General features: G+C 41.5%; 1 protein-coding gene across 1 annotated transcript in view; it reads right to left on the reverse strand.

Moving 5' to 3' along the window:
• The window catches only part of ANXA13 (annexin A13), a 37,968-nt gene extending 12,915 nt beyond the window's left edge, over positions 1 to 25,053 (reverse strand). Inside the window, exons 1-3 of the mRNA XM_032803509.1 lie at positions 25,039 to 25,053; positions 23,156 to 23,230; positions 5,340 to 5,415 (exon numbers count right to left, since the gene is read on the reverse strand). Coding sequence (XP_032659400.1) covers positions 5,340 to 5,415; positions 23,156 to 23,230; positions 25,039 to 25,053 — 166 coding nt within the window. The remainder of the gene's footprint in view (positions 1 to 5,339; positions 5,416 to 23,155; positions 23,231 to 25,038) is intronic.
• Positions 25,054 to 25,570: the final 517 nt, after the last annotated feature.

Here is a 25,570-nt window from a genome sequence, read left to right on the forward strand (position 1 = left end):
AAATTCTGAGTGTTTCAATCAGTGGTTTCCAACCTTTTCTCTACCACTGCATACTGTGATATAGAATCATAGAATATCAGAGTTGGAAGGGACCTCAGGAGGACAAAGCAGGACCAATCCCCAGACAGATTTTTGCCCCAATCCTTAAATTGCCCCCTCAAGGATTGAACTCACAACCCTGAGTTTAGCAGGCCAATGCTCAAACCATTGAGCTATCTCTCCCCCAATTATTTAATTATTTTGAGACATGTCACCATATCTTCAAATGAACTTGCCCTCTTATCACCTCGGTTTAAGCTATTTACCACCTTTACCATTCACAGTTGGCAGGGGCTGTGTGCTGGCACGGGTGTAGCTCAAGGTGCAGGGAGCAGCTGTGTCTGAGGGGATGCTGCTGATGCAGGGCCCAGCCGTGCACTCAGTCCTTTGTTGGTGCAGTGGCGACAGTTCCATTCCTTGTGGCCATGAGCATGCCAGCCCAGGCTATGCTGTCCTACACAGTCACCACAGCCACTGGCATCCAGTGGTTCACGGGCACTGAGGATGACATACCTGAGCCTGGAGGGTGCAGTGGACATTACCCAGCCCACATGGGGAAACTGATCCGGATGCATAGAACACCTGGTGTCATCACTCACTCCCGCCACCTGAATGTTCCTCCATGCCCCCCTGAGAGGCCCTGGCTGGCCTGGTCTTGGGGAGGGAGCAGGACCAAATGGAAGGCAGAAATCTGCCACCCCCATGCATCATCTCTGCGATGTTTCTATTTTGGGGAGCAATGCCCCCCATGCCCTTCCATCTCCACCCATTCAGGTGGGCAGGTGCTCTCCCTCCCTCCCTAAATGGCACCCCTCCTGCATCAGTTCTGTCCTCACCCTCCATCAGTCCAGCCCCCACCTCATCCCAATTTTGCCCCACCCAGCCCCCACTAGTTCTGCCTTCCCAGTTCCCCCACCTCACAATTCAGCCCGCCCATTTCTCCTGAGGTTCTTCGCACCACCCAACCCTGGGGGGCTGCAGCGGGTCCCTGTCCAGGCTTTCCCTGCCACTCCCAGCTGGAGGTTGCAGGAAGGAGGGCGAGGGGCAGAGGAACCAATCCGTTGCTCACAGGAGGAGTGTGGGAAGGAGAGGGAGATTGAGCTCTGATGTGTTTCTCTGCCCCTGGAGGAGATGGGGCAGTGAGGCAGTTGGCCAGTCAGAAGGTCCCCACTCTGCATCCCTGTCCCCACTCTGCATGTAGTTTTTCAAAAAATTCCATGGCACACCTGTTCGGGCCTGACGGCTCACCAATGTGCTGCAGCACACCAGTGGGAAACACTGGTGTACATGATACCTTGCAAGGCATACTTTGTACAAAGATTATTACAATAGTGTGTAGGGTTTGAACACAGCTGTATATTCCATCGCAATGGCCAACGTCAGACCTCAGGCCATGGATTCATTCTGTAACTGAAATTCTTTATGTGTTACTCTCTGTATGGGAACTGGGCCACAGCGTAGTGTCCACACTGACAACCCCCCTGGCTCCTGTGGTTAGTGTACAGTGTTAGGGGCAGAGACAAGAAGAGGCAAACGCAGTGCAAAGCGGTGATAACGGAGAAGTATTTCACTCCAGGAGGGAATGAGAGAGAGAGTTACAATGTGTGGGGAGGGGAAGGAAAGATCCTGCAGCCCAGTGTGTTGGTGGGAGATACAAACAGCTGTGGGTCAGTGTCTGAGCGCTTATTTCTCATTTACACTAGGCTCCTTTATACTGCCAGAGTGGCACAAAGAAGCCTAAGTGTCAGTGAGAATCCAGCCGCCCCTGTGTAATCGCTGTGCAGCCCATCTGTCGGAAAGATTTGCCTGTACCGATGACATTATTATAGAGCAGCTAAAAGGATCTCCTGGGGCAGCTTGATGACAGGAATGACCTTAAAGATTTAACTTCGCCACCCTGGTCATTAGCTCTAATGATGTAACTGCAGAGGTATCGTGCTAATGCCTTATGTACTACAATGTAGTGGACAATTTCCAGCCATGCAGCCTGCCTGTTTCATGCACATCCGTATTCTAAATATCAAGTGGGAAACCAAAATTCTTGACCCCAATGTACTTGAGAAAGCAAAATTGCCAAGTCTAATCACTGCTCTCAATCAAAGACATCTCCATTGGCTTGGTTATCTGCACCAGGAGGGACAATGGACACATTCCAAAAGACCTCCTGCATAGAGAAATTGTGGATGCGCCAAGGCCACGAGGCCTATGATGGTACCTCCCATAAGGCTTTATGGAAATATGCTTATGAATGTATATATATATCATAACTAGAATGTGTCTTATGCTACATATGCCATGTAACATATCTCTGTAAAGGTTATGATCTATTGAATGTATTAATCCTATTTGTATGCATGTATCATTTTTGTTTTCAAAGTTATGAATATTGGCTGTGTACTGGCTTGATTTTTAAATAACCTTAGGAGAGCATTTGGTCAGTTCCTGGAGAAAGGAATGTTGAAATTAAGTATCTAATCAAGAAACACTTTAAAAGGACAATGGATCTTGGAATGCTACAATCCACATAAGAAGTCTGCTTGAGGAGGTTCAAGGTAGCATGTAAACAATGGAAGACATCTCTAAAACTGTGAGTCATGCATGGACATGTGACTTGCCCAGGTGACTTCAAAAACTCCATTTTGTAGCTGGACTCTGCATAGGAGAGAGAAGGGGGCCTCCACCCACAAGAGAAAGTCTATTTAAGCCTGTGGGAGACCCCTCAATTTTGTCTTCAGCTGGCTAAAGAGAGAACCTCTCCATCCCCCAGGATATCTGAAAGAAACTGAAACAAAGGACAGTGACTACAAGGTGTGTGAGTGATTGCTGGACCCCGGCTAAAAGGTGATTAGTCTGTAAAAAGGGAGCATTCTGGGACTGGTGAGGATCTTATCTGTATTCAGTTTTATTAGATATAGATTTGCGTGTTCTATTTTATTTTGCTTGGTGACTTACTTTGTTCTGTCTGTTACTACTTGGAACCACTTAAATCCTACTGTCTGTATTTAATAAAATTACTTTTTACTTATTAACTAACCCAGAGTATGTATTAATAGCTGAGGGAGGCAAACAGCTGTGCACCTCTCTATCAGTGTTATAGAGGGCGAACAATTTGTGGGTTTACCCTGTATAAGCTTTATACAGGGTAAAACGGATTTATTTGGGTTTAGCCCCCACTGGGAGTTGGGCATTGGAGTGTTAAAGACAGGAACACTTCTGTTAGCTGCTTTCAGGTAAGCCTGCAGCTTTGGAGCAAGTAATTCAGACCCTGGGTCTGTGTTGGAGCAGATGGGCGTGTCTGGCTCAGCAAGACAGGGTGCTGGGGTTCTGAGCTGGCAGGGAAAGCAGGGATAGAAGTAGTCTTGGCACATCAGGTGGCAGTTCCCAAGAGGGTTTCTGTGATCCAACCCGTCACACGGCTGACTTTGGCTCAGGTACAAAGATGTTTGCAAGAGGGTCTTGACAACTTTCAAAATTGAAACTACAACCTGGGAAGACGCAACTAGCAACCGGTCACCCTGCAGGGCTGTGCTGTGCCAGGGAGTCAAAGAGGCTGAAGAGAGGTGGTTGATAGAGGAAACCAAAACTAAAGTGCAGCAGGCCTCAAGAGATAACAGCACACCAACTTCATCTTCTCTCCCTGCACCTTATGCCTGCACTATTTGTGGCAAGGGCAGTCACTTGAGAATTGGACTTTTTAGTTCCTCGGGATGCTGCAGGAAGATACCCAGTAACTGAACTGCTTTTATGCTTACACCATTGTCTTTCAAGATGGATGTGCTGCAACGTGGTGGACAATTTCAAGCCAGGTGCCCTGCATGTGTAATGCACATCCTAGGGTGTATGTAAGTATGAACCAGACGGACATAGATAAGATGTCTTTAGGACGCTAAAGGGATTCTTCATCAGAGCCTATACATCAGATTATACGTCAGGTGTGCCGAGAGCACAGTCTATCATGCTGACCAATATTGTCTCATTGTTTGCTTCCCCATCTCTATCCACCTGTTGTCTCTTGTTGTATGTTTAGCATTGAACTTATTTTCATCTCAGCATGTAGATGCTGAATAGATATGTCAGTATAGGACATGCGTATATCCCCTATTTTCAGCTATTTCATGTAGAAATCTGAACACCAGGCCAGATCTGGGGATAGACATTTTGGTGCTTGGTGTCACTGCAACCTGGAGATGTGGGAGTGTGCTTTTAATGGGGCACTTCCTAGTGAAGCTGTCATGGCTGGGGCAGGGCCGGTGCTTGCATTTAGGCAGCTTAGGCAATCGCCTAGGGTGCCAGCATTATTAGGGGGCGGCATTTTGCCAGAGGGGGCAGCAGGCAGCTCCGTTGGAGCTGCCGCAGTGGTGCCTGCGGAGGGTCCGCTGGTCCACGGCTCCAGTGGAGCTGCCGTAGTCGTGCCTGCGGACAGTCGGCTGCTCGCACGGCTGCAGTGGACCTCCCGCAGGCACCACTGCGGCAGCTCCACTGGAGCTGCGGGAGCAGCCAACCGTCCGCAGGCAGGGAGACCAGCGCGTGGGGCGGCAAAATGGCCATACGCCTAGGGCGCTCAAACCCCTAGCACCAGTCCTGGGCTGGGGGGTTGGCCAGGCAAAAGCAGCCCCTAATATTCAGATGTCCTAGGTAGCTGCCTTTGTAGCCTACCCCTAATGCCAGTGCTGAACAATGAGAGTTCATTATTCCTGTTATTGTTACTGACAGCTTGACCAGTCAATTGCAGTGAATAAATGCCATGTTCTTTCTGCTCCTTTGTGTTTAAGTCATGAAGTTAGCACACCAGGAATAATGGGCATAGTGAAGGCCCAGTTCTGTGGGGTGCCAAGTGCCCTTAGCATCTGTAGATTTCAGTGGAAGTGAGGGGTCTTCAGCACCTTGTAGGAGGTGCTCAGGATCTTCCAGGATTGGACCCTTACTGTAATGAGGTTAGGACTCTTGTGGGGTAAATATGTATTGATTAGCCAGTGATTTTACTCTTCATCAATATTAGATCCAAAAGCACGTTGGGGTGTAGTAATGATTCATATGTAGCTAATGACGATAAAGATTATTTTCCCCCAAGCTAATATAATGTATCATACTGTGAGGGTATCTGTATCTATCTATGCACACACAGAGCAGTTGTGCTTTGGAGTTCGATAGCTGAGAGAAAACAGAAAGGTTAACTCAAAACTGATCAAGCAGTTGTTTTGCCGCAAGTGCGCACTTGGACATACAACTTCTATAATGCAGAACTGTCCCATTGGTACCAACACAGCTAAACAACCCGTTAAAAACAATAGCATTCTTACCCATCCCTTTGCAAGCTTTTTGTAGTTTCTTGGCATCCCGTTCTGCATTGAAATCATGATGGCGCCGAATGGTTGGCTAGAAAAACAGGGGCAACAGTAAGTGGAAAATAATTCTACAGTGAATCCTTTGAATTACACTACATGGAATTTGGGCTAGGTTGGCTCAGATTGCCATCTGTTCTTTATTCACAAATATCCCAACTCTGATGTCCTTACTTAGTTTTAACTCACTGCGTACTCAGGAAAAACTCTTATTGACTGACTTAGATGTGTTGATCTATAACAGGGGTAGGCAACCTATGGCACGCATGCCGAAAGCGGCATGCCAACTGATTTTCAGTGGCACTCACACTGCCCGGGTCCTGGCCACTGATCCGGGGGGCTCTGCATTTTAATTTAATTTTAACTGAAGCTTCTTAAACATTTTAAAAACCTTATTTACTTTACATACAACAATAGTTTAGTTACATATTATAAACTTATAGAAAGAGACCTTCTATAACGTTAAAATGTATCACTGGCACACGAAACCTTAAATTAGAATGAATAAATGAAGACTTGGCACACCACTTCTGAAAGGTTGCCGACTCCTGATCTATAAGTAGATTATGAAAACCTTACTCACACTGGTAAGCGTTTACTCAGACAAATAGTTCCATTCAAGTCAAAGGAACTAAGTGATGACCAGCATGTGAGAGGATTGCATGAACTAGCCCTGAGTGAGTACTTCAGGATTTACCCCACTATAAAATGGAAAATAAATACAGCCTTTCAAATACTAGTACTTTTCTGGGTAAGCTGGTCTCTGGCCAAAGTAAAACATGGGGCTTGATCTTGTAACTGTTACTCATGCAGGTGGTCTTTTTCATGCAAGTAATGTTATTGATTTCAATGGCGCTAGTCACATGAGTAAAGAATACTTGAATAAGAAAGCGTTATAGCTTCAAGCTGTTAATTTGCTCTTTATGACAGTTAAAATGTAGCAGCTGATCAATATTGCCCAACTGCAGCACCATCATCCAAATGAAAATGAGTTAAATTTGCAGAAGCACCTACATGACTTAGGAGCTGAAATCCCATGGAAACTCAGTGTGATTTAGACTCCTAAGTGCTTAAGTCACTTTTGAAAATGAGACATCAGTCCTAAATCACTTAGCTGTTTTTGAAAATTTTACCTATTGTGTCTAATAGATTATAGTCACTGTCAGATTCTTGTCCAAAGTATCAGTGTTGTCTCCATCGATCTCTTTGGTTGCTTTAGCATTTCCGTAGGTGCGAGAAGCATCTTTTAGTGTTGTTCTTTTTCAGAATGGTCATGCTTAAAGATTACTAGTTCTGATGAAAACATTGGCAGTCCAGGATCATGAAGTGCTCTGTCCAAACAACAAGTGTGTCATAGCAGAATAAATCTCCCTACACTGCCAATCTACCTCAATGCTTTACTAAAGGAATCAGCTCTGGCCATTCAGTCCTTGGCACCTGTAATAAGATCACCCAAAATAATTTCAATTTGTGCTAATTTTGACTTTTACATTGCTTATATTTTGGTAAAATTATCCTAATTTTTGGCTACTCTTATGAACATAGGCATTTATAACGCACTATAACAATGTAACATTTCCTTCTCTAAATCTTCTTTCCTCGCTTTAGGATCACACGGTAATAAGACTTTCACCACCAGACCATTTATCCTAAATCTTGATTGTAAAGTTACATGTTGTTATACAGTAGGAACAGATATTAAATCAAGTCCAGTAATTAGTTAGTTACTTGACTAAACCTCTGAATTATTGTAAAAATAGAGCCATATACAGAAATATTAATATTTTCAGTTGTGAGTTTTAATTTAAATTATTCCAGTATAAAATTATATCAAAATTTGAAAGAAAATACAGTTATTGTAGCTGAACTGATGGTGTTGTATCCAAATATTTTTACTGTGAAAATACGTTTGTTATCGCTTTGATAATACTACAGGCATAAATATTTGAATATGCACTTGAAAGTAGAAATTAAATGGTATCCAGTTTCTTCATTCCTTACAAACTGATGTGCAGCATCTAAGTTCTCTCCCTCCGGTTGGTGATTGGAATAATTCTGAGAATAGAATTCACCTTTGTTCTTTGTAACATCAGGTTGTGCAGCGGCAGCCTAGCTAGACCGAGTAATGAGCATAGGTTAATGGAATAATGGCAGCTTACAATACAATGAAAGTCTATTCTCAGGATTCCTCTCCATGACGCAAAAGATGTAGGTGCAATGGATCTATTCATCTAAGCCATAATACATGCACAGTATTGATGCAAGAAGAGTCATATAACTTGTTCGAGTTGTCCTCAGCAACTAACAGATTCAGTGTTCACCATGATTTATGCAGAATTCAATAGGACCCTCAGCTGGTCTCCTGACTGAACGCTGTCTGTTGTTTGCCATACAGTGTTTATTCATCACTGTACTCTGTTCTGTATGCCATAAGCTGTCTTGTGTTAAATATTTTCAGAAAGCATTTTGGGACCCAGATTGCATTAAAGATGATATTAGATATTTTGCTGCTAAGGTAGCTAGGGTGCCTTGAGCCTTTCAATATATTTTTGTAAAATGGTCACCGATAATTTCCACCAGCATTACCTCATTCTGGATGCCTCTTTTTTCAATGATCCAATAGACCATTAATACTCCATTTCCATAGTTAAATATTAAACTGTCCCAGAGCTACACACTTATGTAAATAAACTGGAGATAGACCAGATGTCTGCAGTACACCCTTGAACTCCTCAAATTAAAACACAAGCCCTCTCTTTCAAACAGCATTTATATTTCTAGAGATTTTTATATACTTATCTGTCAATTCTCTATGGGCTGAATTGTGAAGTCTGTACTCAGTCCAGACTCAGATAAAATTCCCATTAACATCAGAAGTGCCCAGATATTACAGTGATGGATGTGATATAAGAACCCCTAGATAAACAAGACTTGAGTAATGGCTTCATGATTTGGCCCAGCTCCATGATAACAAGCTTAACACAGAGACTTTATTCCAATACTTTATTCAGCCTATAATTTAAAACATGACTATTATTAGAGTCTACCTTAAGCTAGGTAAGACATTAATAATTCTATCTTGCACTCATAGTACTCTTTTAATTCAGACAGATCCCAATTTATAAACAACAGACCATATGGGTCCCTACTCCATTATGCTACAAGGAAGGGAGCAGTTTGTAGTACGTTGATGATGAAGGAGAATGCAATAAACAGTGCTGATATTAAACTATCAAAATTATTATATTTAGAATTAACATCTATTGAGATGAATGAGGCAATTCAGATCTCTTGGAGCTATTGTTTCAGGCTTCCTGCAGACTCAGGCAGACATCATGTCATTTGTTACACTTCATATTTGCAACAGATTTCTTTGCAACCATGAAGAGGATCAATTTCTTTCAAAAAATCAACAAAGTTTTGATTCTGGAGCACAAAATGCAGCCATCAGGTAGAAGTACTAACTGTTTAAGCGACTGTTCTAATTAAACCCCTGATCTTGCCTATCTTAAATGATGTATTTTCATTATAAGATCTTTGGGGCAAGGAATATGTTTTAATCTATGTTTGCAAGGCTGTGTGTAAATGCAAGGCATCTTCTAAGTGATCAATAACAATTATTAATAAAATACCACTCACCGATCATAAATAAATGATTAAAAATATATATTTGTCAGATGGTAACTAGGTTTGAGTTAATTCATCTGTTCATCTGATAGACTGTAATGCTCCTATAAGGTTTGTTTCCAGTGTAGTATCCACTTCAGTCTGTGATATCTAGCTGAAATGTTATGGCCCTGATTAACCACTGCCCTGCACCTTGCAAAGTGAGGGAAAGGAGGGTGCAAAAAAAAAAAAATGCTGCCAAGGCTAAGTCTACATTACAGACTTCTTCTGTTGTGTGAGGAGGTGTGATCCCTGACTCACATAGCTATGGTAGCAGAAGTCCCTAGTGCAGACACAATTATATTGGCAAATCTGAACCTTTACTGGAATAGCTTGTTTCACTTGTAGCATTAGCATACCAGTACAAAATCAATACAGTGGCCTATACACTAGGAGAGCTTTGTAGATAAGGTATACTGGCAAGGGAGAATGGCAGTGTTATAGACTAACTTCGAACAGACGTGACTACACAAGACATGTTGCCAGTGCCGGCGCTTCCATTAGGCGACCTTAGGCGGTTGCCTAGGGTGCCAGGATTTGGGGGGTGGCACTTTGTGGGCTCCCCACGGGGTGCATGGGAGCTTTCGGTTCCACTCCTGTTGCGCCGCCGAAAAAGGACCTTCTGCCAACGTGCCGTGGAAAACAGCGGCAGGCAATTGAGCAGCTCAATGATTGCTGCTGTTGCCTGCAGCATTTTGGCAGAGGGTCCTTCTTCGGCAGCACAATGGGAGTGGAATCAGAAGCTCCCATGCGCCCCGTGGGGAGCGCACAAAATGCCTCCCCCCGAATTCTTTCTGGCGCCACTTTCTGGCACCGCTCCTGCATGTTGCAGTGAGGAATCAGGCCCCAAACCTGAAAGTTATAAAGAATCTGGCTAGCACAGATAATAAAATGCTAATTAAGAGGCAATAAAATAACATAAAAGGTAATAAAAGAAAAGGCCCCAGTTAGGATACTATTCTTCTTGCTTGTTCTTCCCAAGATATGGTGTATCTGATTTGGCAGCATGCCATATCTGAGACACCAGCAGCTGCATGCCTCTTCTCAAATGGGAGTGTATAGAAATACTGTTATTCTAAATAGTCCTTGTCTATAACAATTCTGCTAGGGAATGCTGATCTGGGCTTTACCGTTTTGATGGGACTGAGTTTTTAAAATTATTTCTTTCTTTGAAAAAGATAAATTGTCAAACCATCTGTCTGTCTATGATATTTAGAAGGCACTCATCATCCTGCAGTTGGAGGAGTGACCACATGAAGAAAATAAAATGCCTCTGAAATTTTCAAAAATATTTAGGAAAAGCTGGTCTCAATTCTTCACTGTCCCTAAGCAAGGCTCCTAGGTATGGGGAGGTGGTTAGGGAACCAGTCATGTCTCCTTGATTCTTAGTGGCTTGGCTGCAGCTAAGTTAAAGGAAGGGTGGGGGGCACCTTTAACTTACACTGCTGGTAGAAAACTTTCCACCAGAAAATAATTGGGCATAGCAAAGTCCTGCCCTTACACATCTTCTCCCTGCCTCTGGCAGAGGAGGCCGCAGAGCTCTGCAGCATCTGGCCCAGTGTATCTAGAAGCCTGTATCAATTGTGCAGCTCACTCCTGATGGGGAACATTCCCTCCTATAATTAGACCCAAGGAAGAGTAACTGCTCCTTAACGTCAGTGAAGCTTGCACAATTTAGCCTGAAATGTTTGTTAGCAAAGAAAATCCTTCCAGTGCCTAGAATTTAATAAACTATGAACCACTGTCAGGGCTTCTATGATCATTTGTCCGAGCTCTGTTCTCATTTACAATTCAAAAGAGTTACTTCAAGTGGTTTCATATTTACTTCCATGTAACTGAGGACAGAATATGATCAATCGACTCAAGAAATGATGCTAGTGGTTCATGGTTTATTGAACTATCTGGGCTGATTCTCCACTGCCTTGTACCTTTTAGTAATCATTTTCACCTGGGAAAGAGAGAGGAAAGTGGTTGTAAAATGCTACTTTTCTGATTTGTTGTGGTTTTGCTCCCTCTTTTCACTTATATTGTAAATGTCTACACAAGGTACGAGGCAGCTGAGAATCTGGCCCAACATAGTTAGCTAGATTTTATTTTTAATTGACAGCTGTGTCATTTCATCTTTCAACTGCTTTTAGGCATGTGGCTTGTTAATATGTCTTGACTGCTAATAAATTATTTCATGGAGAGTTGACACAACATGAGTTTGCTAATGAGGGTCAGAATATGTTTTTTTTTTTTTTTCCTGTACCAGTTCTGTTGACGCAGAAATCTATTGATTCTCAGTTCTCGTTGCGCTGCGACCCCCTTCTGAGCTTCGGTTTCAGTCCTGGATGGAGGGGCCCGGGTGTCGGCTTCAGCTCCAGGTCCCAGCAAGTCTAATACTAGCCCTGGTGACCCCATTAAAATGGGATTGCGACCCACTTCGGGGTACCGACCCACAGTTTGAGAACTGTGGGCCGCTGCACTAAAACTTTAATCTTTAAATCACAGTAAAGCATTAACTAATTAATCCTGGGAATACCCTTTGAGTGACAAATCATCAGTTGGTAAATCTGAGACAGAGGTTAGGTGAACTGCCCAGGCCAACAACTGAGTCAGCTGTAAAGCTGGGAACAGAATTCAGGAGTTCCTGGCTCCAAGTCCCATGCATGCACACTGACAAGACATTCTTCTTCGGCATGGTAGCCCTCCTAAAGTCTTATTGCTTCCTATACTCTTGATATAACAGATAGATATTCCTCACCCCATGGAAACAACACATCAGCCCAGTAGATAGTACTAAAGAAATCTTCACAGTGCTCACTAACCTAAAGTGGCTGAAGTCTGAAGATGAGTCACTTGGGTCACCATGGCTCTTACACAACTCATGACTTTGTACACATCCAATTAAAACAACATGGGTAGAGTCATTGCTTAATTTATGATATTTTTATGGTTATTAGTAGATTAGATAATCACGTTCTTCAGTTTTGCAGTTTTGTTGGGGCAATAATACTTTGTTGACAGTGTGAGAACATATCAACAGTATCAGACCATCAGATTACAGGCATGTTTTCCAGTGAAACAATGTTGGGAATTTTTTTCATGCTGTTCTAAATGGCCCAGGACAATACAACTATTAATGAGTCTGGGGGAAATAATTACAACATGGATTGTGCTTGACCTAGTTACAACATGGTTAAAATTTGTGGTGTGGATGGGACATAATCATGTCATCATAACTGGATTATGCCTTGGACTGGCCAGTTTCACCTTTGAACTTTAGGGTCTGGGTAGGCCCTATCCACACTACAGATAAGAATAGTTTCTATGAAGCACATTTATGTTCTCAATTAGCAATCTGATTCTCAGTTAGTTATCTGAAAAGATGGGTTACCTCTGAGAGTACTTAGCAAAAACGTCATGTATCCAAGTATGAAATCTGCCATAAATGCAGGAAATAGAATGCAATAAACAAGTGAAACCACATGAGATTCCCAGTCACTCTTCATCCAAGGTTGGCACAGATCTACTTGAATTGAATGGGATAGATTGCCTCTTATCAGTGGTTGAAACCAAGCTGTTGCACAGCACATCAAGTAACAATTTACTAACATGTAAATCGGTTTACTTGCCATGGGATTTCAGATGAGTCAATAACAGATAATGACCCACAAAACTCAATGAATCATTTTAGGTATTCTCTTTGATCTATCAATTCAAGCATGTGTGTCAAGTCTTACGATGAAAAACCAAATGGGTTGGCAGAAAAAAATTGAATAAAAAATAAAAGCTCTGGCAGATTCAAGGGATCTATACTTAGCATGGTTAATATTGCAACATACTTCACCTGTATAGACACTTATGGCAGACACCCAAATTTGGGACCAAAATCTAACAAGTTTCTTGAGCTAATGACAATAGCTTTGAAGTATTTACAAAATAACTACAGATCAGGAAACTAGAACAGAAGAAACACCACCAAAAAAAAGTGACCCCTAATGCAAAAGAGAGGGGAGAGTTAGATTTCCAACAAAAAGTACCTTGCAACATATCAAAATAACTGCTATTTTTACCCATCCACACCTTCAAGTTTAGCGAGGTCACACAGGTGAAACAGAAGACAATGGAATAGCAATATCTAGAATGCTAATGACAACAATTGTGCACTGACAGAAATAACACATGCCCACTTAGTCATTGACAGTGTACAGCACCAAGAGCAGCAAACTCAGGCTAGTGCAGAAGGAAGTTTTGAGAACCAGTGCCCATGTGATGAGAAAGCCACTGAGGTTTGGAGGTCATAGTTATTGGCAGATGTTTAATAAGAGTTGGAATAATCCTCTCACATATTAGAGGGGCTCAGGTGTTTTATTCTGACCTTCATCCTCGACAGCTGCTTTTGAGTGTTTTATTAATTGGCTGCCTTACTTTCTGGTTGGTTTTGGTTGATTTATTTTATTTGCATTTCACTTTAGGGAAATAAAAAAGGAACATGTAACTGTAACCACTCGAATCAGTGTATACTGACCCCGGCCATATGATGGGAGTGTTACCTTTTATAAACCTGACCAATTAATGTGAGTGATGTTAGTCTTTCACCAGCACTTTTATGTGCCACATACATTTAATCATTATTATTATCTGCTGTGCTACTGCTGCTTTTCATTGCCCCATGGACTGTTAAGATATACGTGATACATTTAGCAACAGAGCAGATATATGCATGTTCAACTGAAATACATGGAAGTAGTTAGAGAATAGAGATAAAATAAAAGCCTGTTACAATTGTTGGGCCAATTCCACTCTCAGTTTCAGAGGTACAACTCTGGTTGACGTCAGGGCTGTGTCAAAAGTCTACAACAGGGAACAAAAGGCTAATTTTTAATAGAATTCTAAGCAAACAATTTCACTAACAATACAAATCAGTCTTTATGGCTAAAAAAAAAGAACTGTCATTTTCATAAAATTAAGCGCAGGAAAAAAAACCTAGGAGACCACCTCAGAAATCCTGGAAATTGGCACAGAAAATAGTATTTATAGTCACAGGTTTGCAGTATGTTTCATTGTAGCCCATCCATCAGTTTAAGGACTCAAAGTCCTTCCACACATGTCCCAGGTATAGTCAATGAATAAGTTCTCTTACTAATTAGCAACCCTGGAAATTTGCAGAGTTTCCTTTTCTCTGTCCATAACCACATAACATACTATTATATACAATAACATAATTGTTAATACAATAACAACCAGGAATTAGGTGCTAATCTAATTAGTAAAGTTGTGTACAATAAGTTGTGCTCTCAGAAGACAACCTTTAGCAAATCAATGCCCACATGATTAATTATTAATTGGAGCATACGGACATGGGATTAATTATTCACTGTAACAGAAGCTTCTAATGAGCTGTAATGTAACTGAAAGCGAAGGTTAACTAGACCAACAGTACTGAATAGAGAAAGAAGAGGCATTGTGTTAATTCTTGAATTCTTAATATCCCATACTGTCACATGGGAAGTGCTAACACCCTGTGTTATCAGGATGAACTTTAAAGCTTTGTCTAGAAGGGATGGTTTGAATTATCAATAGCATAACTGATGTGACTCATATTTCCTTTCAGGTTCTTGAGTTAAGAGTAAAATGCAAAATGATAATGTTCTCTCTTAAGTCCGGCACATTTTAAAATACAAGATGAAAATGTTATACCATGATCTCCTAGCCTGGGAGGTTCGTTTCCCTGTAATGGAAATTGTGTTAAACCTGCTTTTACTCTATCTTGGGCCCTTTGAACCCTGGCAGTCATTGGACCATATCTAAAGCCATAAATCAAATGATGAATACAAAGGATGAATATAGGCAAACAACACAGGAATGCAGGGGCAAGATTAGAAAGGCAAAGGCACTAAATGAGCTCAAACTAGCTATGGGAATAAAGGGAAACAAGAAGACTTTTTATCAATACATTAGAGCAAGCGGAGATCAAGGAATGTTAGGCCTCAGTGAGGAGGAGAAACAGTAAATAGGAAGCGGAAATGGCAGACGATGCTAATGACTTCTTTTGTTCAGTCTTCAACTGAGAAAGTCTGAAAGAATGTTAACATAGTGAATACTTATCGGGAGGGGTAAATAAAAAAAGAGCAAGTTAAAAAATCACTTAGAACCAGTAATGCCTGCAAGTTCACCAGCTTGATAAATGCATGCTAGAATACTGCAAATTAACACACGACGATCTGAGCCCTACTATTATCTTTGGAAAGTCATGGGAGTACGAGAGATTCCAGAAACTGGAAAAGGCAAATAGACGGTGGCCCATTCTATAAAAAGGAATAAAAACAACCCAGGAACTACAGACCAGTTAAGTTTAACTCTGTGCCAGGAATGATAATGGACCAAAGTAATAAAGATAATCATCTGCAAACACTGGAGGTGGTAAGTATCAAGAATAGCCAGCATGGATTATTTGTCAAGAACACATCGATGGTCAAACCCAATTCTGATAGCTGCTTTGATAGGATATACGAGACTTGTGGATAAGCGGAGACAGCAGTGATAGGTAATACAGACTTATTAAGCATTTTATAACGTGTAATCGCATGATTCCTATCGATAAGAATAGGCAGAATACAATTAGAATGGGGCTACTATAAAGGTGGATGCATAATGACTGGAAAACTGTACCAGAAGTAGTTATTAAACGGCTTCTCAATCCTGCCTGAGAAAGGTATATACAAGTGGGTTCCGCAGGGGTCTTTTTGGGACCTGGCTCTGTTCAATATCTTCATCAACCGACTTTTAGATGTGGCGTAGAAAGTTACGCCTTATTAAGTTTGCGTCGATACGCAAACTGGAAAGGGATTGCAACTCTTTGGAGGAAGGGTTCAAAATTCAAAATATTCTCGGACAAATTGGAGAAATGGTTTGAGGTAAAACCGGAGGAAGTTCAATAAAGACAAATGCAACGTGCTCCACTTAGGAAGAACAATCAGTTTCACACATACCGAATGGTAAGACTGTCTAGGAGGAGTAGGCCAGACAAGAGATCTAGGGGTCACTAGTGTCCACAAGCTAAAATAACGGAGTCAGATCAGTGTTGATACGTCAAAAAAGCAAACAGATTCTGGGATGTATTAATCGAGGTATGTTGTAAACAAGAACCACAAGGAAGTCATCTTCGAACGCTACTCTGCGCTGGTTAGGCCCACTGGAAGTATTGTGTCCAGTTCTGGCACCGCAATTCAAGAAAATAGAGAATTAGAAGGGTCCATGAGATAAGCAACCAGATGATTAAAGGTCTTGAGAACATTGACCTATGAAGCAAAGCTGAAAGAATTGGGTTTATTTTCGATTTGGAAAGGAGAAGACTGAAGGACGGACATAGGATAGCAGTTTTCAGGTATCTAAAAGGGTGTCATCAGGAGGAGGGAGAAAACTTGTTCACCTTAGCCTCTAATGATAGAATAAGAAGCAACAGGCTTAAACTGGAGCAAGGAAGATTTAAGTTGGACATTAGGAAAAAGTTCCTAACTGTCAGGGTAGTTAAACACTGGAATAAATTGCCTAGGGAGGTTGTGAAATCTCCATCTCTGGAGATATTTAAGAGTAGGTTAGATAAATGTCTATCAGGGATGGTCTAGACAGTATTTGGTCCTGCCATGAGGCAGGGGACTGGACTCAATGACCTCTCGAGGTCTCTTCCAGTCCTAGAGTCTATGAATCTATGAATAGTCCTTTCATTTTTAAAATATCTGAATAGAAAATGTATCCCATTCCTTCTCACAATGTACGTGTGATTGGAATGAACAGAGATGAATGACACATTGCCTACAGCTTTGTGACATCTGGAGGGGTAAGAAGTGACTGAATCAGAAAGTGCTTGGGCTCCAGAATGTTAACTAGTAGGGGCAGAAAACAGCTGGAGCCCACTTGATTACCTTCATGAGAAGAAAATACAAGGTCCTGAAGGTCTCTTGGCTGTAGTAGAGAAAGGCAGAACAAGAACCAGTGGCTGGAACTTAAAGCCAAACAAACAATGAAAGGCAGCAGGAACACAGCAAATAATAATAATAATGATTCTTGGCACCTTCATGCAACTTGCAGTCCTGATTTAACTCTCCCACTCACCAAAACGGTCATTCACTTGACTTGGTCCTCACAAGCACTGCTCTCTGCAATATCTCTTTTGCTAGGTTCTCCTCTCCAACTATCACCTGGTCACTTTCAGCATCCACCATTAGCAAACCCCTCCTTTCCCCTTATGCCCTGTTGTTCAGCCTTTCCATGACTTCCAGTCCATCAGCACTGATGACTTCTTGTCTGCTCTTAGTCCCCTCCTCCTGGCCCTTTATTCCTTTTCTTACATGATTGTTTATTCTCTGCATGTTTCACTCTCCTCTGCCTTTGACTCTTTTGCCCCCTCCCCCAGGCCTGCCCTCCCAACCCCCAGGCTTCACTCATCCCCAACATCCTCTTCTTCTGTTTCTGCTCTCATGCAACAGAGCATCTGTGATGGAAATCCCATGACCAGGCTGACTTCCTCTACTACAGATTCATTCACTTGTCCTTCAACTCTATCATCTTCCTAGTTAAACAACTCTACATCTCCAACTTAGTTGAATCACATGCCTGCAATCCCAGGTGCTTTTTCATCCAATTGATTCACTCCTCAAACACTTCCCTTCTCTTGCCTCCATGTCTCTCTCTCCACACAGGCTCTCGCCTATGTCTTTCAAAAGAAAATAGACAAAATATGACCTATCTTTCCCCCTCCCTTCAGCTTGCCTCCTCTTCCTCTCCTACAACTCTTTCCTCCTTCTCTCCATCACAGATACAAACGTTTCCTATCTGCTTTCCGCCTCTAACCACTTCACTTGCCCCTGTGATCCCACCCCATACCATTATCTGATCTACCTTGTGATGGAGAGTTTCAAAGCACGGTGTTTTTGTCCATCTTGGTGATGTGGCTAAGAAACATGCAATACTGCTTTTGAATATGGTGAACAACTGAAAGAGGGCCAGGTCTTTTTGAGATCATGACATTACACACAAAGTCAAATCACTTTGTGCTCAGGATTTGACACCAACAGTACATAAAGAATGTTTCTAGTTGCTCCAAGTCTGTCTGTAAGAGTGTCTAGGTTTTGAACTCATAGAAATACAGGTAGTACACAGGCTTGATAGATCTGGAATTTTGTCTCATCACAAAGTTGTCGCATCCATAACCAAGACATGGAGCTCATTCAGGAAGTGGCAAGACCTATTCATTGAAGAACATCCAGTTTTCTGTGACAATTTGAACTTTGCTTGCAGCTTAGATAGATGAATGCATTAACACTCTCCACGGTACTAAGTCCTATCTGCATCGGGGGTTCTGATGCTCCAGCTTTGAGGTTCTGGACTTTGGTCTTCTGCCATGACATGTTTGATCCCATATTGCGGGTGGCATCTTGGAGACCTGAGAAAGCAAGGGCTGAAATTCTCTGACTTCTTCACAAACAAGGCAGTGTTGTTGGTGTAATCTTAGTCAGTGAACACTTCTTGACCCACCTTGATTGTGACGTGTAGAAGAGCAAGTCCTTATATCCATTTGATAGCTCAACAGAATAATGCAGGGTGAGAATGCGTCTCTGATGCACACCTGACATTGTAGAAATGAGTCAAAAGCTCTGAACCAATGTGTACTCTTGCACGAGTACTGGTGTGAAGGTCATGGAAAAGTTTTAGCAGATCATTTGGAACACCAACTCCTTTCAATGTGAACCAAAGTGCTGACTCATCGACCAAATCAAAAGCTGCTTTGAGATACAGTAATATATGTCACATGAAGCGGGCAGTTAAATTCTCAGTGCAGCTCAGCAAGAAGCTGGAAGGTAAGGACAGTGTCCATTATTGACCACCCAACAGTGAAACTTGATTGCTGTAGACAATGATATCTGTCAAGAAGCAACTGCATCATATCAAGCAGAATGTGAGGAAAGACCTTTCTTGGGACCGATAACAGTGAGATCAGCCTGTAGTTGCCACACTTGTTGCAAGATACTTTGAGCTTATACAGGGATGCTGCTGTCTTTCCATTCTGCTGGGTTAGAAGGAACCGCAAGGATCATCTTGTCTAAGCCCTGCCAAGATGCAGAATTTGTTGTGTCTAAACCATTAGACTTAATCGACTCTTCCTTTGCTCTTTTCCAATCAGCATACCTATAATTTTTCTTTGTTTGACCAGTTTTCTCTTTTCTTGTTACACACTGTGGCAGACAGCTACATCTGCTTTCCATAACGTTCAGAGCAATATATCACCGTATCTGAATGCCATCCCCCATCTGTCATGCACACTGCCACTGACTATATTAAAATACATATTGTTAAGGCTGTTTTGTGCCTAATAACAGCAGCTGCATATCAGCAGCTGATACTATCAGGCACTATGGAGGCAATGAAAAGGCCTTCCGTATGAAATGTACAGTAGATACAAAGTACAGTTACCATATAGATACCTCTTCCGTTACTGCTCAACAATTCTAGTTGCAACTGAAAATTTCCTAAAAATAACCAGGTTCAAATAAACTTTTTTAAACTTGTAAGTAAAAATGCAGTTAATTAGCCCTTTTAACGAGGTCAAAAGATACTTATTTGTTATTCAATTTTTCAGAATAAAAAGTGCCCATATACAGGCTGAGAGCCCTGCCCTTTATTTAGAACTGCAAAATTAAAATACACATCTGAATCAGCCTCCCTCCTGCTACAAAGCAGCAGCTGCTAATATAAAATATGAATATTTTGCATTTATTCACCCATCATAATTTCAGCTTGGCACCCATGTTACCCTGCTATAACAATCAATAAAAAATGTTTATCATTTTTCACTCATTTAATTTTATATTGTAGAGCTCCAGTTTGACCAAATACAGTCCTGGAATATTAAATTCCACCAATACAGCAGGAAAGCACTATTTTTGTATCAATATTATTCACTGGCAGTCACCTTATGGGTCAGGTAGAATTGTGTGGCTCCAGAACTGTAGCTTTCATTACTGAATGACATGTTTTTAGGTCAAACACAAACCAAGGCCGCAGATGAAGGGCTTTATTCACCTAAAAGTAAGTTTCATTTCAGTTACACTAGGGATGAATTTGGCTTCTTTAATTTTGCTGATCATTTGATCATAATACAGCATATGATGAGCCACTAGTGATGCTAACCACCATAAAGCATATTTTCAGATTCAACTGACATTGTTTTAAGGAAGTGTATTACTCCTGGGGGATTTCTGCACAACTGCGCATGTGCAGAATTTGTGTCCCTCACAGATTTCTTTGCTTCCCTGCAGAAAAATGACTCTCTGATAGGGAAGCAAAGGGAAGCCACGAGTGGTCATGTGAGCCTCCCCAGCAGTATGTTTTGGGAGCCCAGGGCAGCTGGCAGAGAGGTAAATCATTGTGTGGCAGGGGTCTGGTCTGGTGGCTCCTACCCTGAGCCAGGCTCAGCTGCTGGTCCTGGCTAGGCTGGGGAGGATGGGACTTCCTCTTCCATTGCATAGCATCCGGGGCTATGTCATACTCACCCCCAGATTTCTTCCCCAGCTGTAGGAAGCTCTGCAAACTCCCCCCCCTGCACTTCCTGCACCCATCACTGCAGGTGGAGGGATCACTGTATGGGGAGCTGCTCCCTAACCTGAACAAACCCCAGGCATCCAGACCCTCTTATATCCAGGCTCTCCGGTCAAGCCTCAGATGCCCTGCACCCAGAACTCCCCATGATGAGCCCCACTCCCCCTGCACCTAGATCATCCCAACAAGCCACCTGCAATCAGTGTGCAGAATTTTTAATTTTTTGGCGCAGAATGCCCTCAGGAGAAGTGTATTCTATCACCTTCTCTACATCAGCACATTTTTCCTCTCTTTTTTGAGCAAAGGTGCGACTGCACCACTCTGAGCGCTAAAGCAGACAAAGCTTAACTGATTTCACTACTGTATCAAGAATTCTTCAAAGACTTATATATGTTATCTCACCTTAGACCTGGATCTGTATCTTGAGATAGTGCTGTAAAAGTTTGAGTCTTGTCTACACAAACACCTAAACCAATACTGGCTCCAGTGCAGCTGCACCACTGATGAAAAACATGTACCACAGCTGCAAATGCAGAGACCCAGTCTCTGGGGCTGTAGTGCTGAATGTCTAAGGTATGTCATAATATTGTAGTTATTTTAAGAGAATGGCACCAGATGGTGGCAGCGGCACAGCAAGGCAAGGTTACATTTAAACAGAAGCTGTTGACATTTTTGAGGCCTCAAAATTAGAGTTTAGACACTTATTACCCCTCAACTTCCCTTTCTCCCCCACCCCAAAACAGAAAAACCTTTAATTTTCATGTACTGTTTGTATGTCACTTTTTAAGCTGCTGAGGTGATTTTCAGTTTCAAAGTGTTGCGCTGCAGGGTGTTCCACCCAAACACTGTGTGAGAAGCGTTAGTAACCCATCTCAGCATCACTCACCAGTCTACCTAAGTAGGAAAAGGAGCAGTGTATATACTAGACAAGTGGGCTCCATGGAAGGAACCAAAATCTGTCATTAGTTCTCTCCCAACCTCCCATGACTGAACACGAATCTATTTCACCTTCTGCTGAAATTGGGTATCTGGCCAGCAACTGCCACTGAATATCACCTGTTCCTAGGAAAGGAGGCAACAAGAAGCTACTGTTGGGCTCTGTGAGAAAACAAAACACAGCAACAAGCCTCTCACTGCAATAAATAATATTTACATTCAGCAGTGGTCCCTACAGGGTTATAATTCAGGAGGAGTACGTAAAGCACTCATAGGCAATGCAAAAGTCCATGTGATGTTTATAAAATTCTGCATTAGTCTCTGAGGAGAACCTCCAGACTTATCTGCCAGAGTCCGGAGGCAATCCTTGCTTGGTTTTCAAACCACCTGTCCTATGCCAGACTCACCCTCTTTTGTGTTGCTTAGAGTCCTCCCTGACTGAGGAAGGCAATTAGTCGGAATCTGAGACCTTACGAGATTCTCAAAAAACAAATCAAATTAAAAATGAATCACTCTCCTTCCCAAAATTATGCAAAGGCACCAATATTCATTAGGAAAAATAAAATATATAAGATCTGGAGTTTCTCGGCTAAGGCATTTTTGAGAGATGATATTCGATGATAAAGTTAACCCAATTTTACAAAAGTGAAAATGCCTCAGCTTTGCAAACTGTCATATCATATGAAAGCCTTTTCAGATTATCCTGAAACCTTCCCCTAAGCACCTCTCCTGGCAGCAGACCATGCATGCAAAATTTTAGACTGATTGATTCCATTTGGTGTATTCAGTGTTGTTTTAGCCATCCCAGGATATTAGAGAGACTAGGTGGGTGAAGTAATATGTTTTGTTTGACCAATCAAAGATATCTCATCCACGTAGTCCATCTGATTCCATTTGGGGCAATTAAGGGGGAAATCAAAATTACAGGTAGGCTTGAGGGTACAAGATTGCAAAGGGAGGAAACAGTTATAGACTTTGAACCTTCCAAAGTATGGGAGTGTTCTGATCCAGGGTTTCGGTCAATTGCAGAAGCAGGAACCAGATCCTGTTCAGAGAGTGAAACTCAACTGAAGTCTAAAGATTTGGGATCTGGAATTGTGATGAAAAATACCCTTTTTGTAAAAAATGACATGTTTTGAAATAAAATTATTCTGGACCCCCCATCTGAAATTAAATATTTTGATAACATCCTGTGTCAATATTTTTGGAATTGAATGTTTCAACTTTTATTTTCAAAATGAAATTCATTGGTTTTTTTAATATTTAAAAGAGGTTTAAGAAGTTAAAGGTTGAAATCAGAACTAATGTTTTGATTTTATGGAAACAAAATGTTTTGATTGACCTCAAACTAATTTTTTTTAGAATTTCGTTTTGTGGGAAATTTCAGCTTTTTTTTGGCTGTGTCCTGTTTCACAATGGAAAACTATTAGAAATCATGGAATTTCCTGCAAGATGGAAAATCAGGTTCCTGCTCAGCTTTATTAGTCTGAACCGGAGCTAAAGAGAGAGAATAATGCGTAAGGCAGAGTCCAAAATAGCCAGTCTTAGGCAAGTACATGTGCGGCACCACTCATAACAAAATTGCTTACTGGCTCATTTGCTGAAAAACTGGGGCCCCCTACTGTTGAATCCTGCACTTTTTCTGTAAAGTTGTACGACTTGCTCTGGGAATTTAAAACACACAACACACAAAGCATGAATGAAAAATATTGTGGTGAAACGTAGAAATAGGAGAAGAACAAACTGCTTGCTTAAAACCTTTTATTTAGGGCTACAGATTATGAGGGTGTTTCAGAAGTGATTCTCAGAACCAGGAATTGAGCATATTTCCAAAATTAGTTCCAATCTCCTGGGACCAAATCCCAAGGGAAGCTGAGTCCCTGCATTTCTTACTGGTGTAAAAGGGGCAACTCTTGAGGTCCTTAAACAATGTGGGCATTCTACTGTTCCTACTGAAGACAATGAGAGTTTTTCCAATTACTTCAAATGGAGTAGGATCCGCCCTTTTAGGCTCACGTCCCTGAGGAGAAATTGAAGTGATCTGCACTTACATGGGTGTGCAGGCGTCTGTGTGCGGAGAGGAGACAGGGTGTGTACAAGAAGCCTCCCTGCCCTAGCCTTGTGCTGCCCATGCAAAAGCTGATCCAAATAGTAGGCCCTGTGAGCAAGAGCTGCTTGCTTCTTGTTCCCCTTGGGGAACAAATGGCCCAGAAAGGAATGGAGAGAAGGAGGAGGGCCTATTTACCTTTTCCCAAGATTCTTACACAAGCCTTCAGAGTGGGACCGACACACCAGAGCAGCAATCTGCACTTCCTAATGGCCCTGATTCACAATCTCTCTTTGTGCAGTGCACAGTCTAGGGAATGGATGTTTGACTGAGAAAATAATGAGTAAAGACTTCAAGATATGACTCTCTGGCAGCAGCAGGTCCTCAGCACTTCCTGGGATATGGCTCTTTTATCAATGTTTAACTTAACTCTATCAGAATACACAGCAGCAGAAATAAATGTGCTAATTTGTGAGTTTCAAAAATATAAATTAAAACCATATTACCTTTTTATTACAATACAAGTTGCTTAAATGACAGATGTACTGAGCACTTGCAGCTCTCACTGAAGTTCTTTAAACATTATAGAATCATAGAAAGGTAGGGCTGGAAGGGACCTCAAGAAGTCATCTTGTTCATTCCTTTCCCTTATTAAGGCAGGAACACTTGTAGGTTTATCCCTGGCAGGTGTTTGTCTCCTCTGTTCTTAAAAACCTCCAGTGATGGGGATTCCACAACCTCCCTTGGCAACCTATTCCAGTACTTAATTATCTCTATAGTTAGAAAGTTCTTCCTAGTATCCAATTTAAATCTCCTATGTTGCAGATTAAGCCAATTACTTCTTGTCCTACCTACAGTGGACAGTACCTAAATGTGCATTTAGATGTCTAATATTAGGAATCTAAACACGGATATTTTGGCTGAAATTCTCTCAGTCAAAACCCTATAGCAATCCTAAGGGGTTTCAATTTATGGATTTGGATCAGGTCCCGCTGTGAACAGCGCAGTTCTCAGAGTACTTGTAGATGACTACTTAGTCACCCAATGACAAACTTAGCCAATATTTGAAAATGTTGGCTTCCATCATTGGAGATGTTGTCCTAGATCCATATAGCATTATTTTAGTGTCCAGCAAGTACATACAGAAGCTCACAGGTTCCTTAACACAATGTTTATTGCGTTTTTTAAAATCCTACTATGCTACCCCTATTTAACTGTGTTATAGTCACTATTAAAACACTCAGAATCTATATTACAATTGTAGTTTTATACAGATTTGCATTGATGTAAATATTATCAGGTACACACAACAAAGTCACAATACATTTAAAAACATACTTGCCATTTGAAATCCTAATTGAAATATATATTAGTGCATATAAACTGATAGTGCGCAAATGCAATCCAAGTGAAGTAATTACTTACATGAAAGTTGCCCATTTTAGCTTAGCTTGAATGCGTGGAGGATACAACTGCTTTGTTGTTCAATAAGATAAGTATTTTCAATAGTCGAGTCTTATTATAGCTTCCAAGTATGATCCCTGCCCTGAGAGTTCCTGGATTAATAAATAACTTTTGACATTATCATTATTTGAGTCATTTATGGATGGGTCTGTGTACATCAATGTAAATGGACTTTATGTTCTTAAAAGTTTAGCAGTTAATCCTGCAAGGTGCTAGAGTTTGGATGTGCCTTTCAGGAGGCAATCAGCACCTTCTGGGATGGGGGCATTAGTCACACTGTTTAAAAAAAATTATTATTTAAAATATATGATTATGGCAAGTGTCAACATGTGATTTCTAAACATTTAAAAAGGTATGATTCCTGCTCTGAGTTCATAGTGGGCTTGACTCAGTGAAATGCAGAGCACCCTCAGCTCCAATTGAATTTATGATCAATGATCTTAGATTGATTTAAGTTTATAGGAGATCCTAAAATAGTAACCAAAACCAAATT

The sequence above is a fragment of the Chelonoidis abingdonii genome, chromosome 2 (genome assembly GCF_003597395.2).
Source record: "Chelonoidis abingdonii isolate Lonesome George chromosome 2, CheloAbing_2.0, whole genome shotgun sequence".
Lineage (NCBI taxonomy): Eukaryota > Metazoa > Chordata > Testudines > Testudinidae > Chelonoidis > Chelonoidis abingdonii.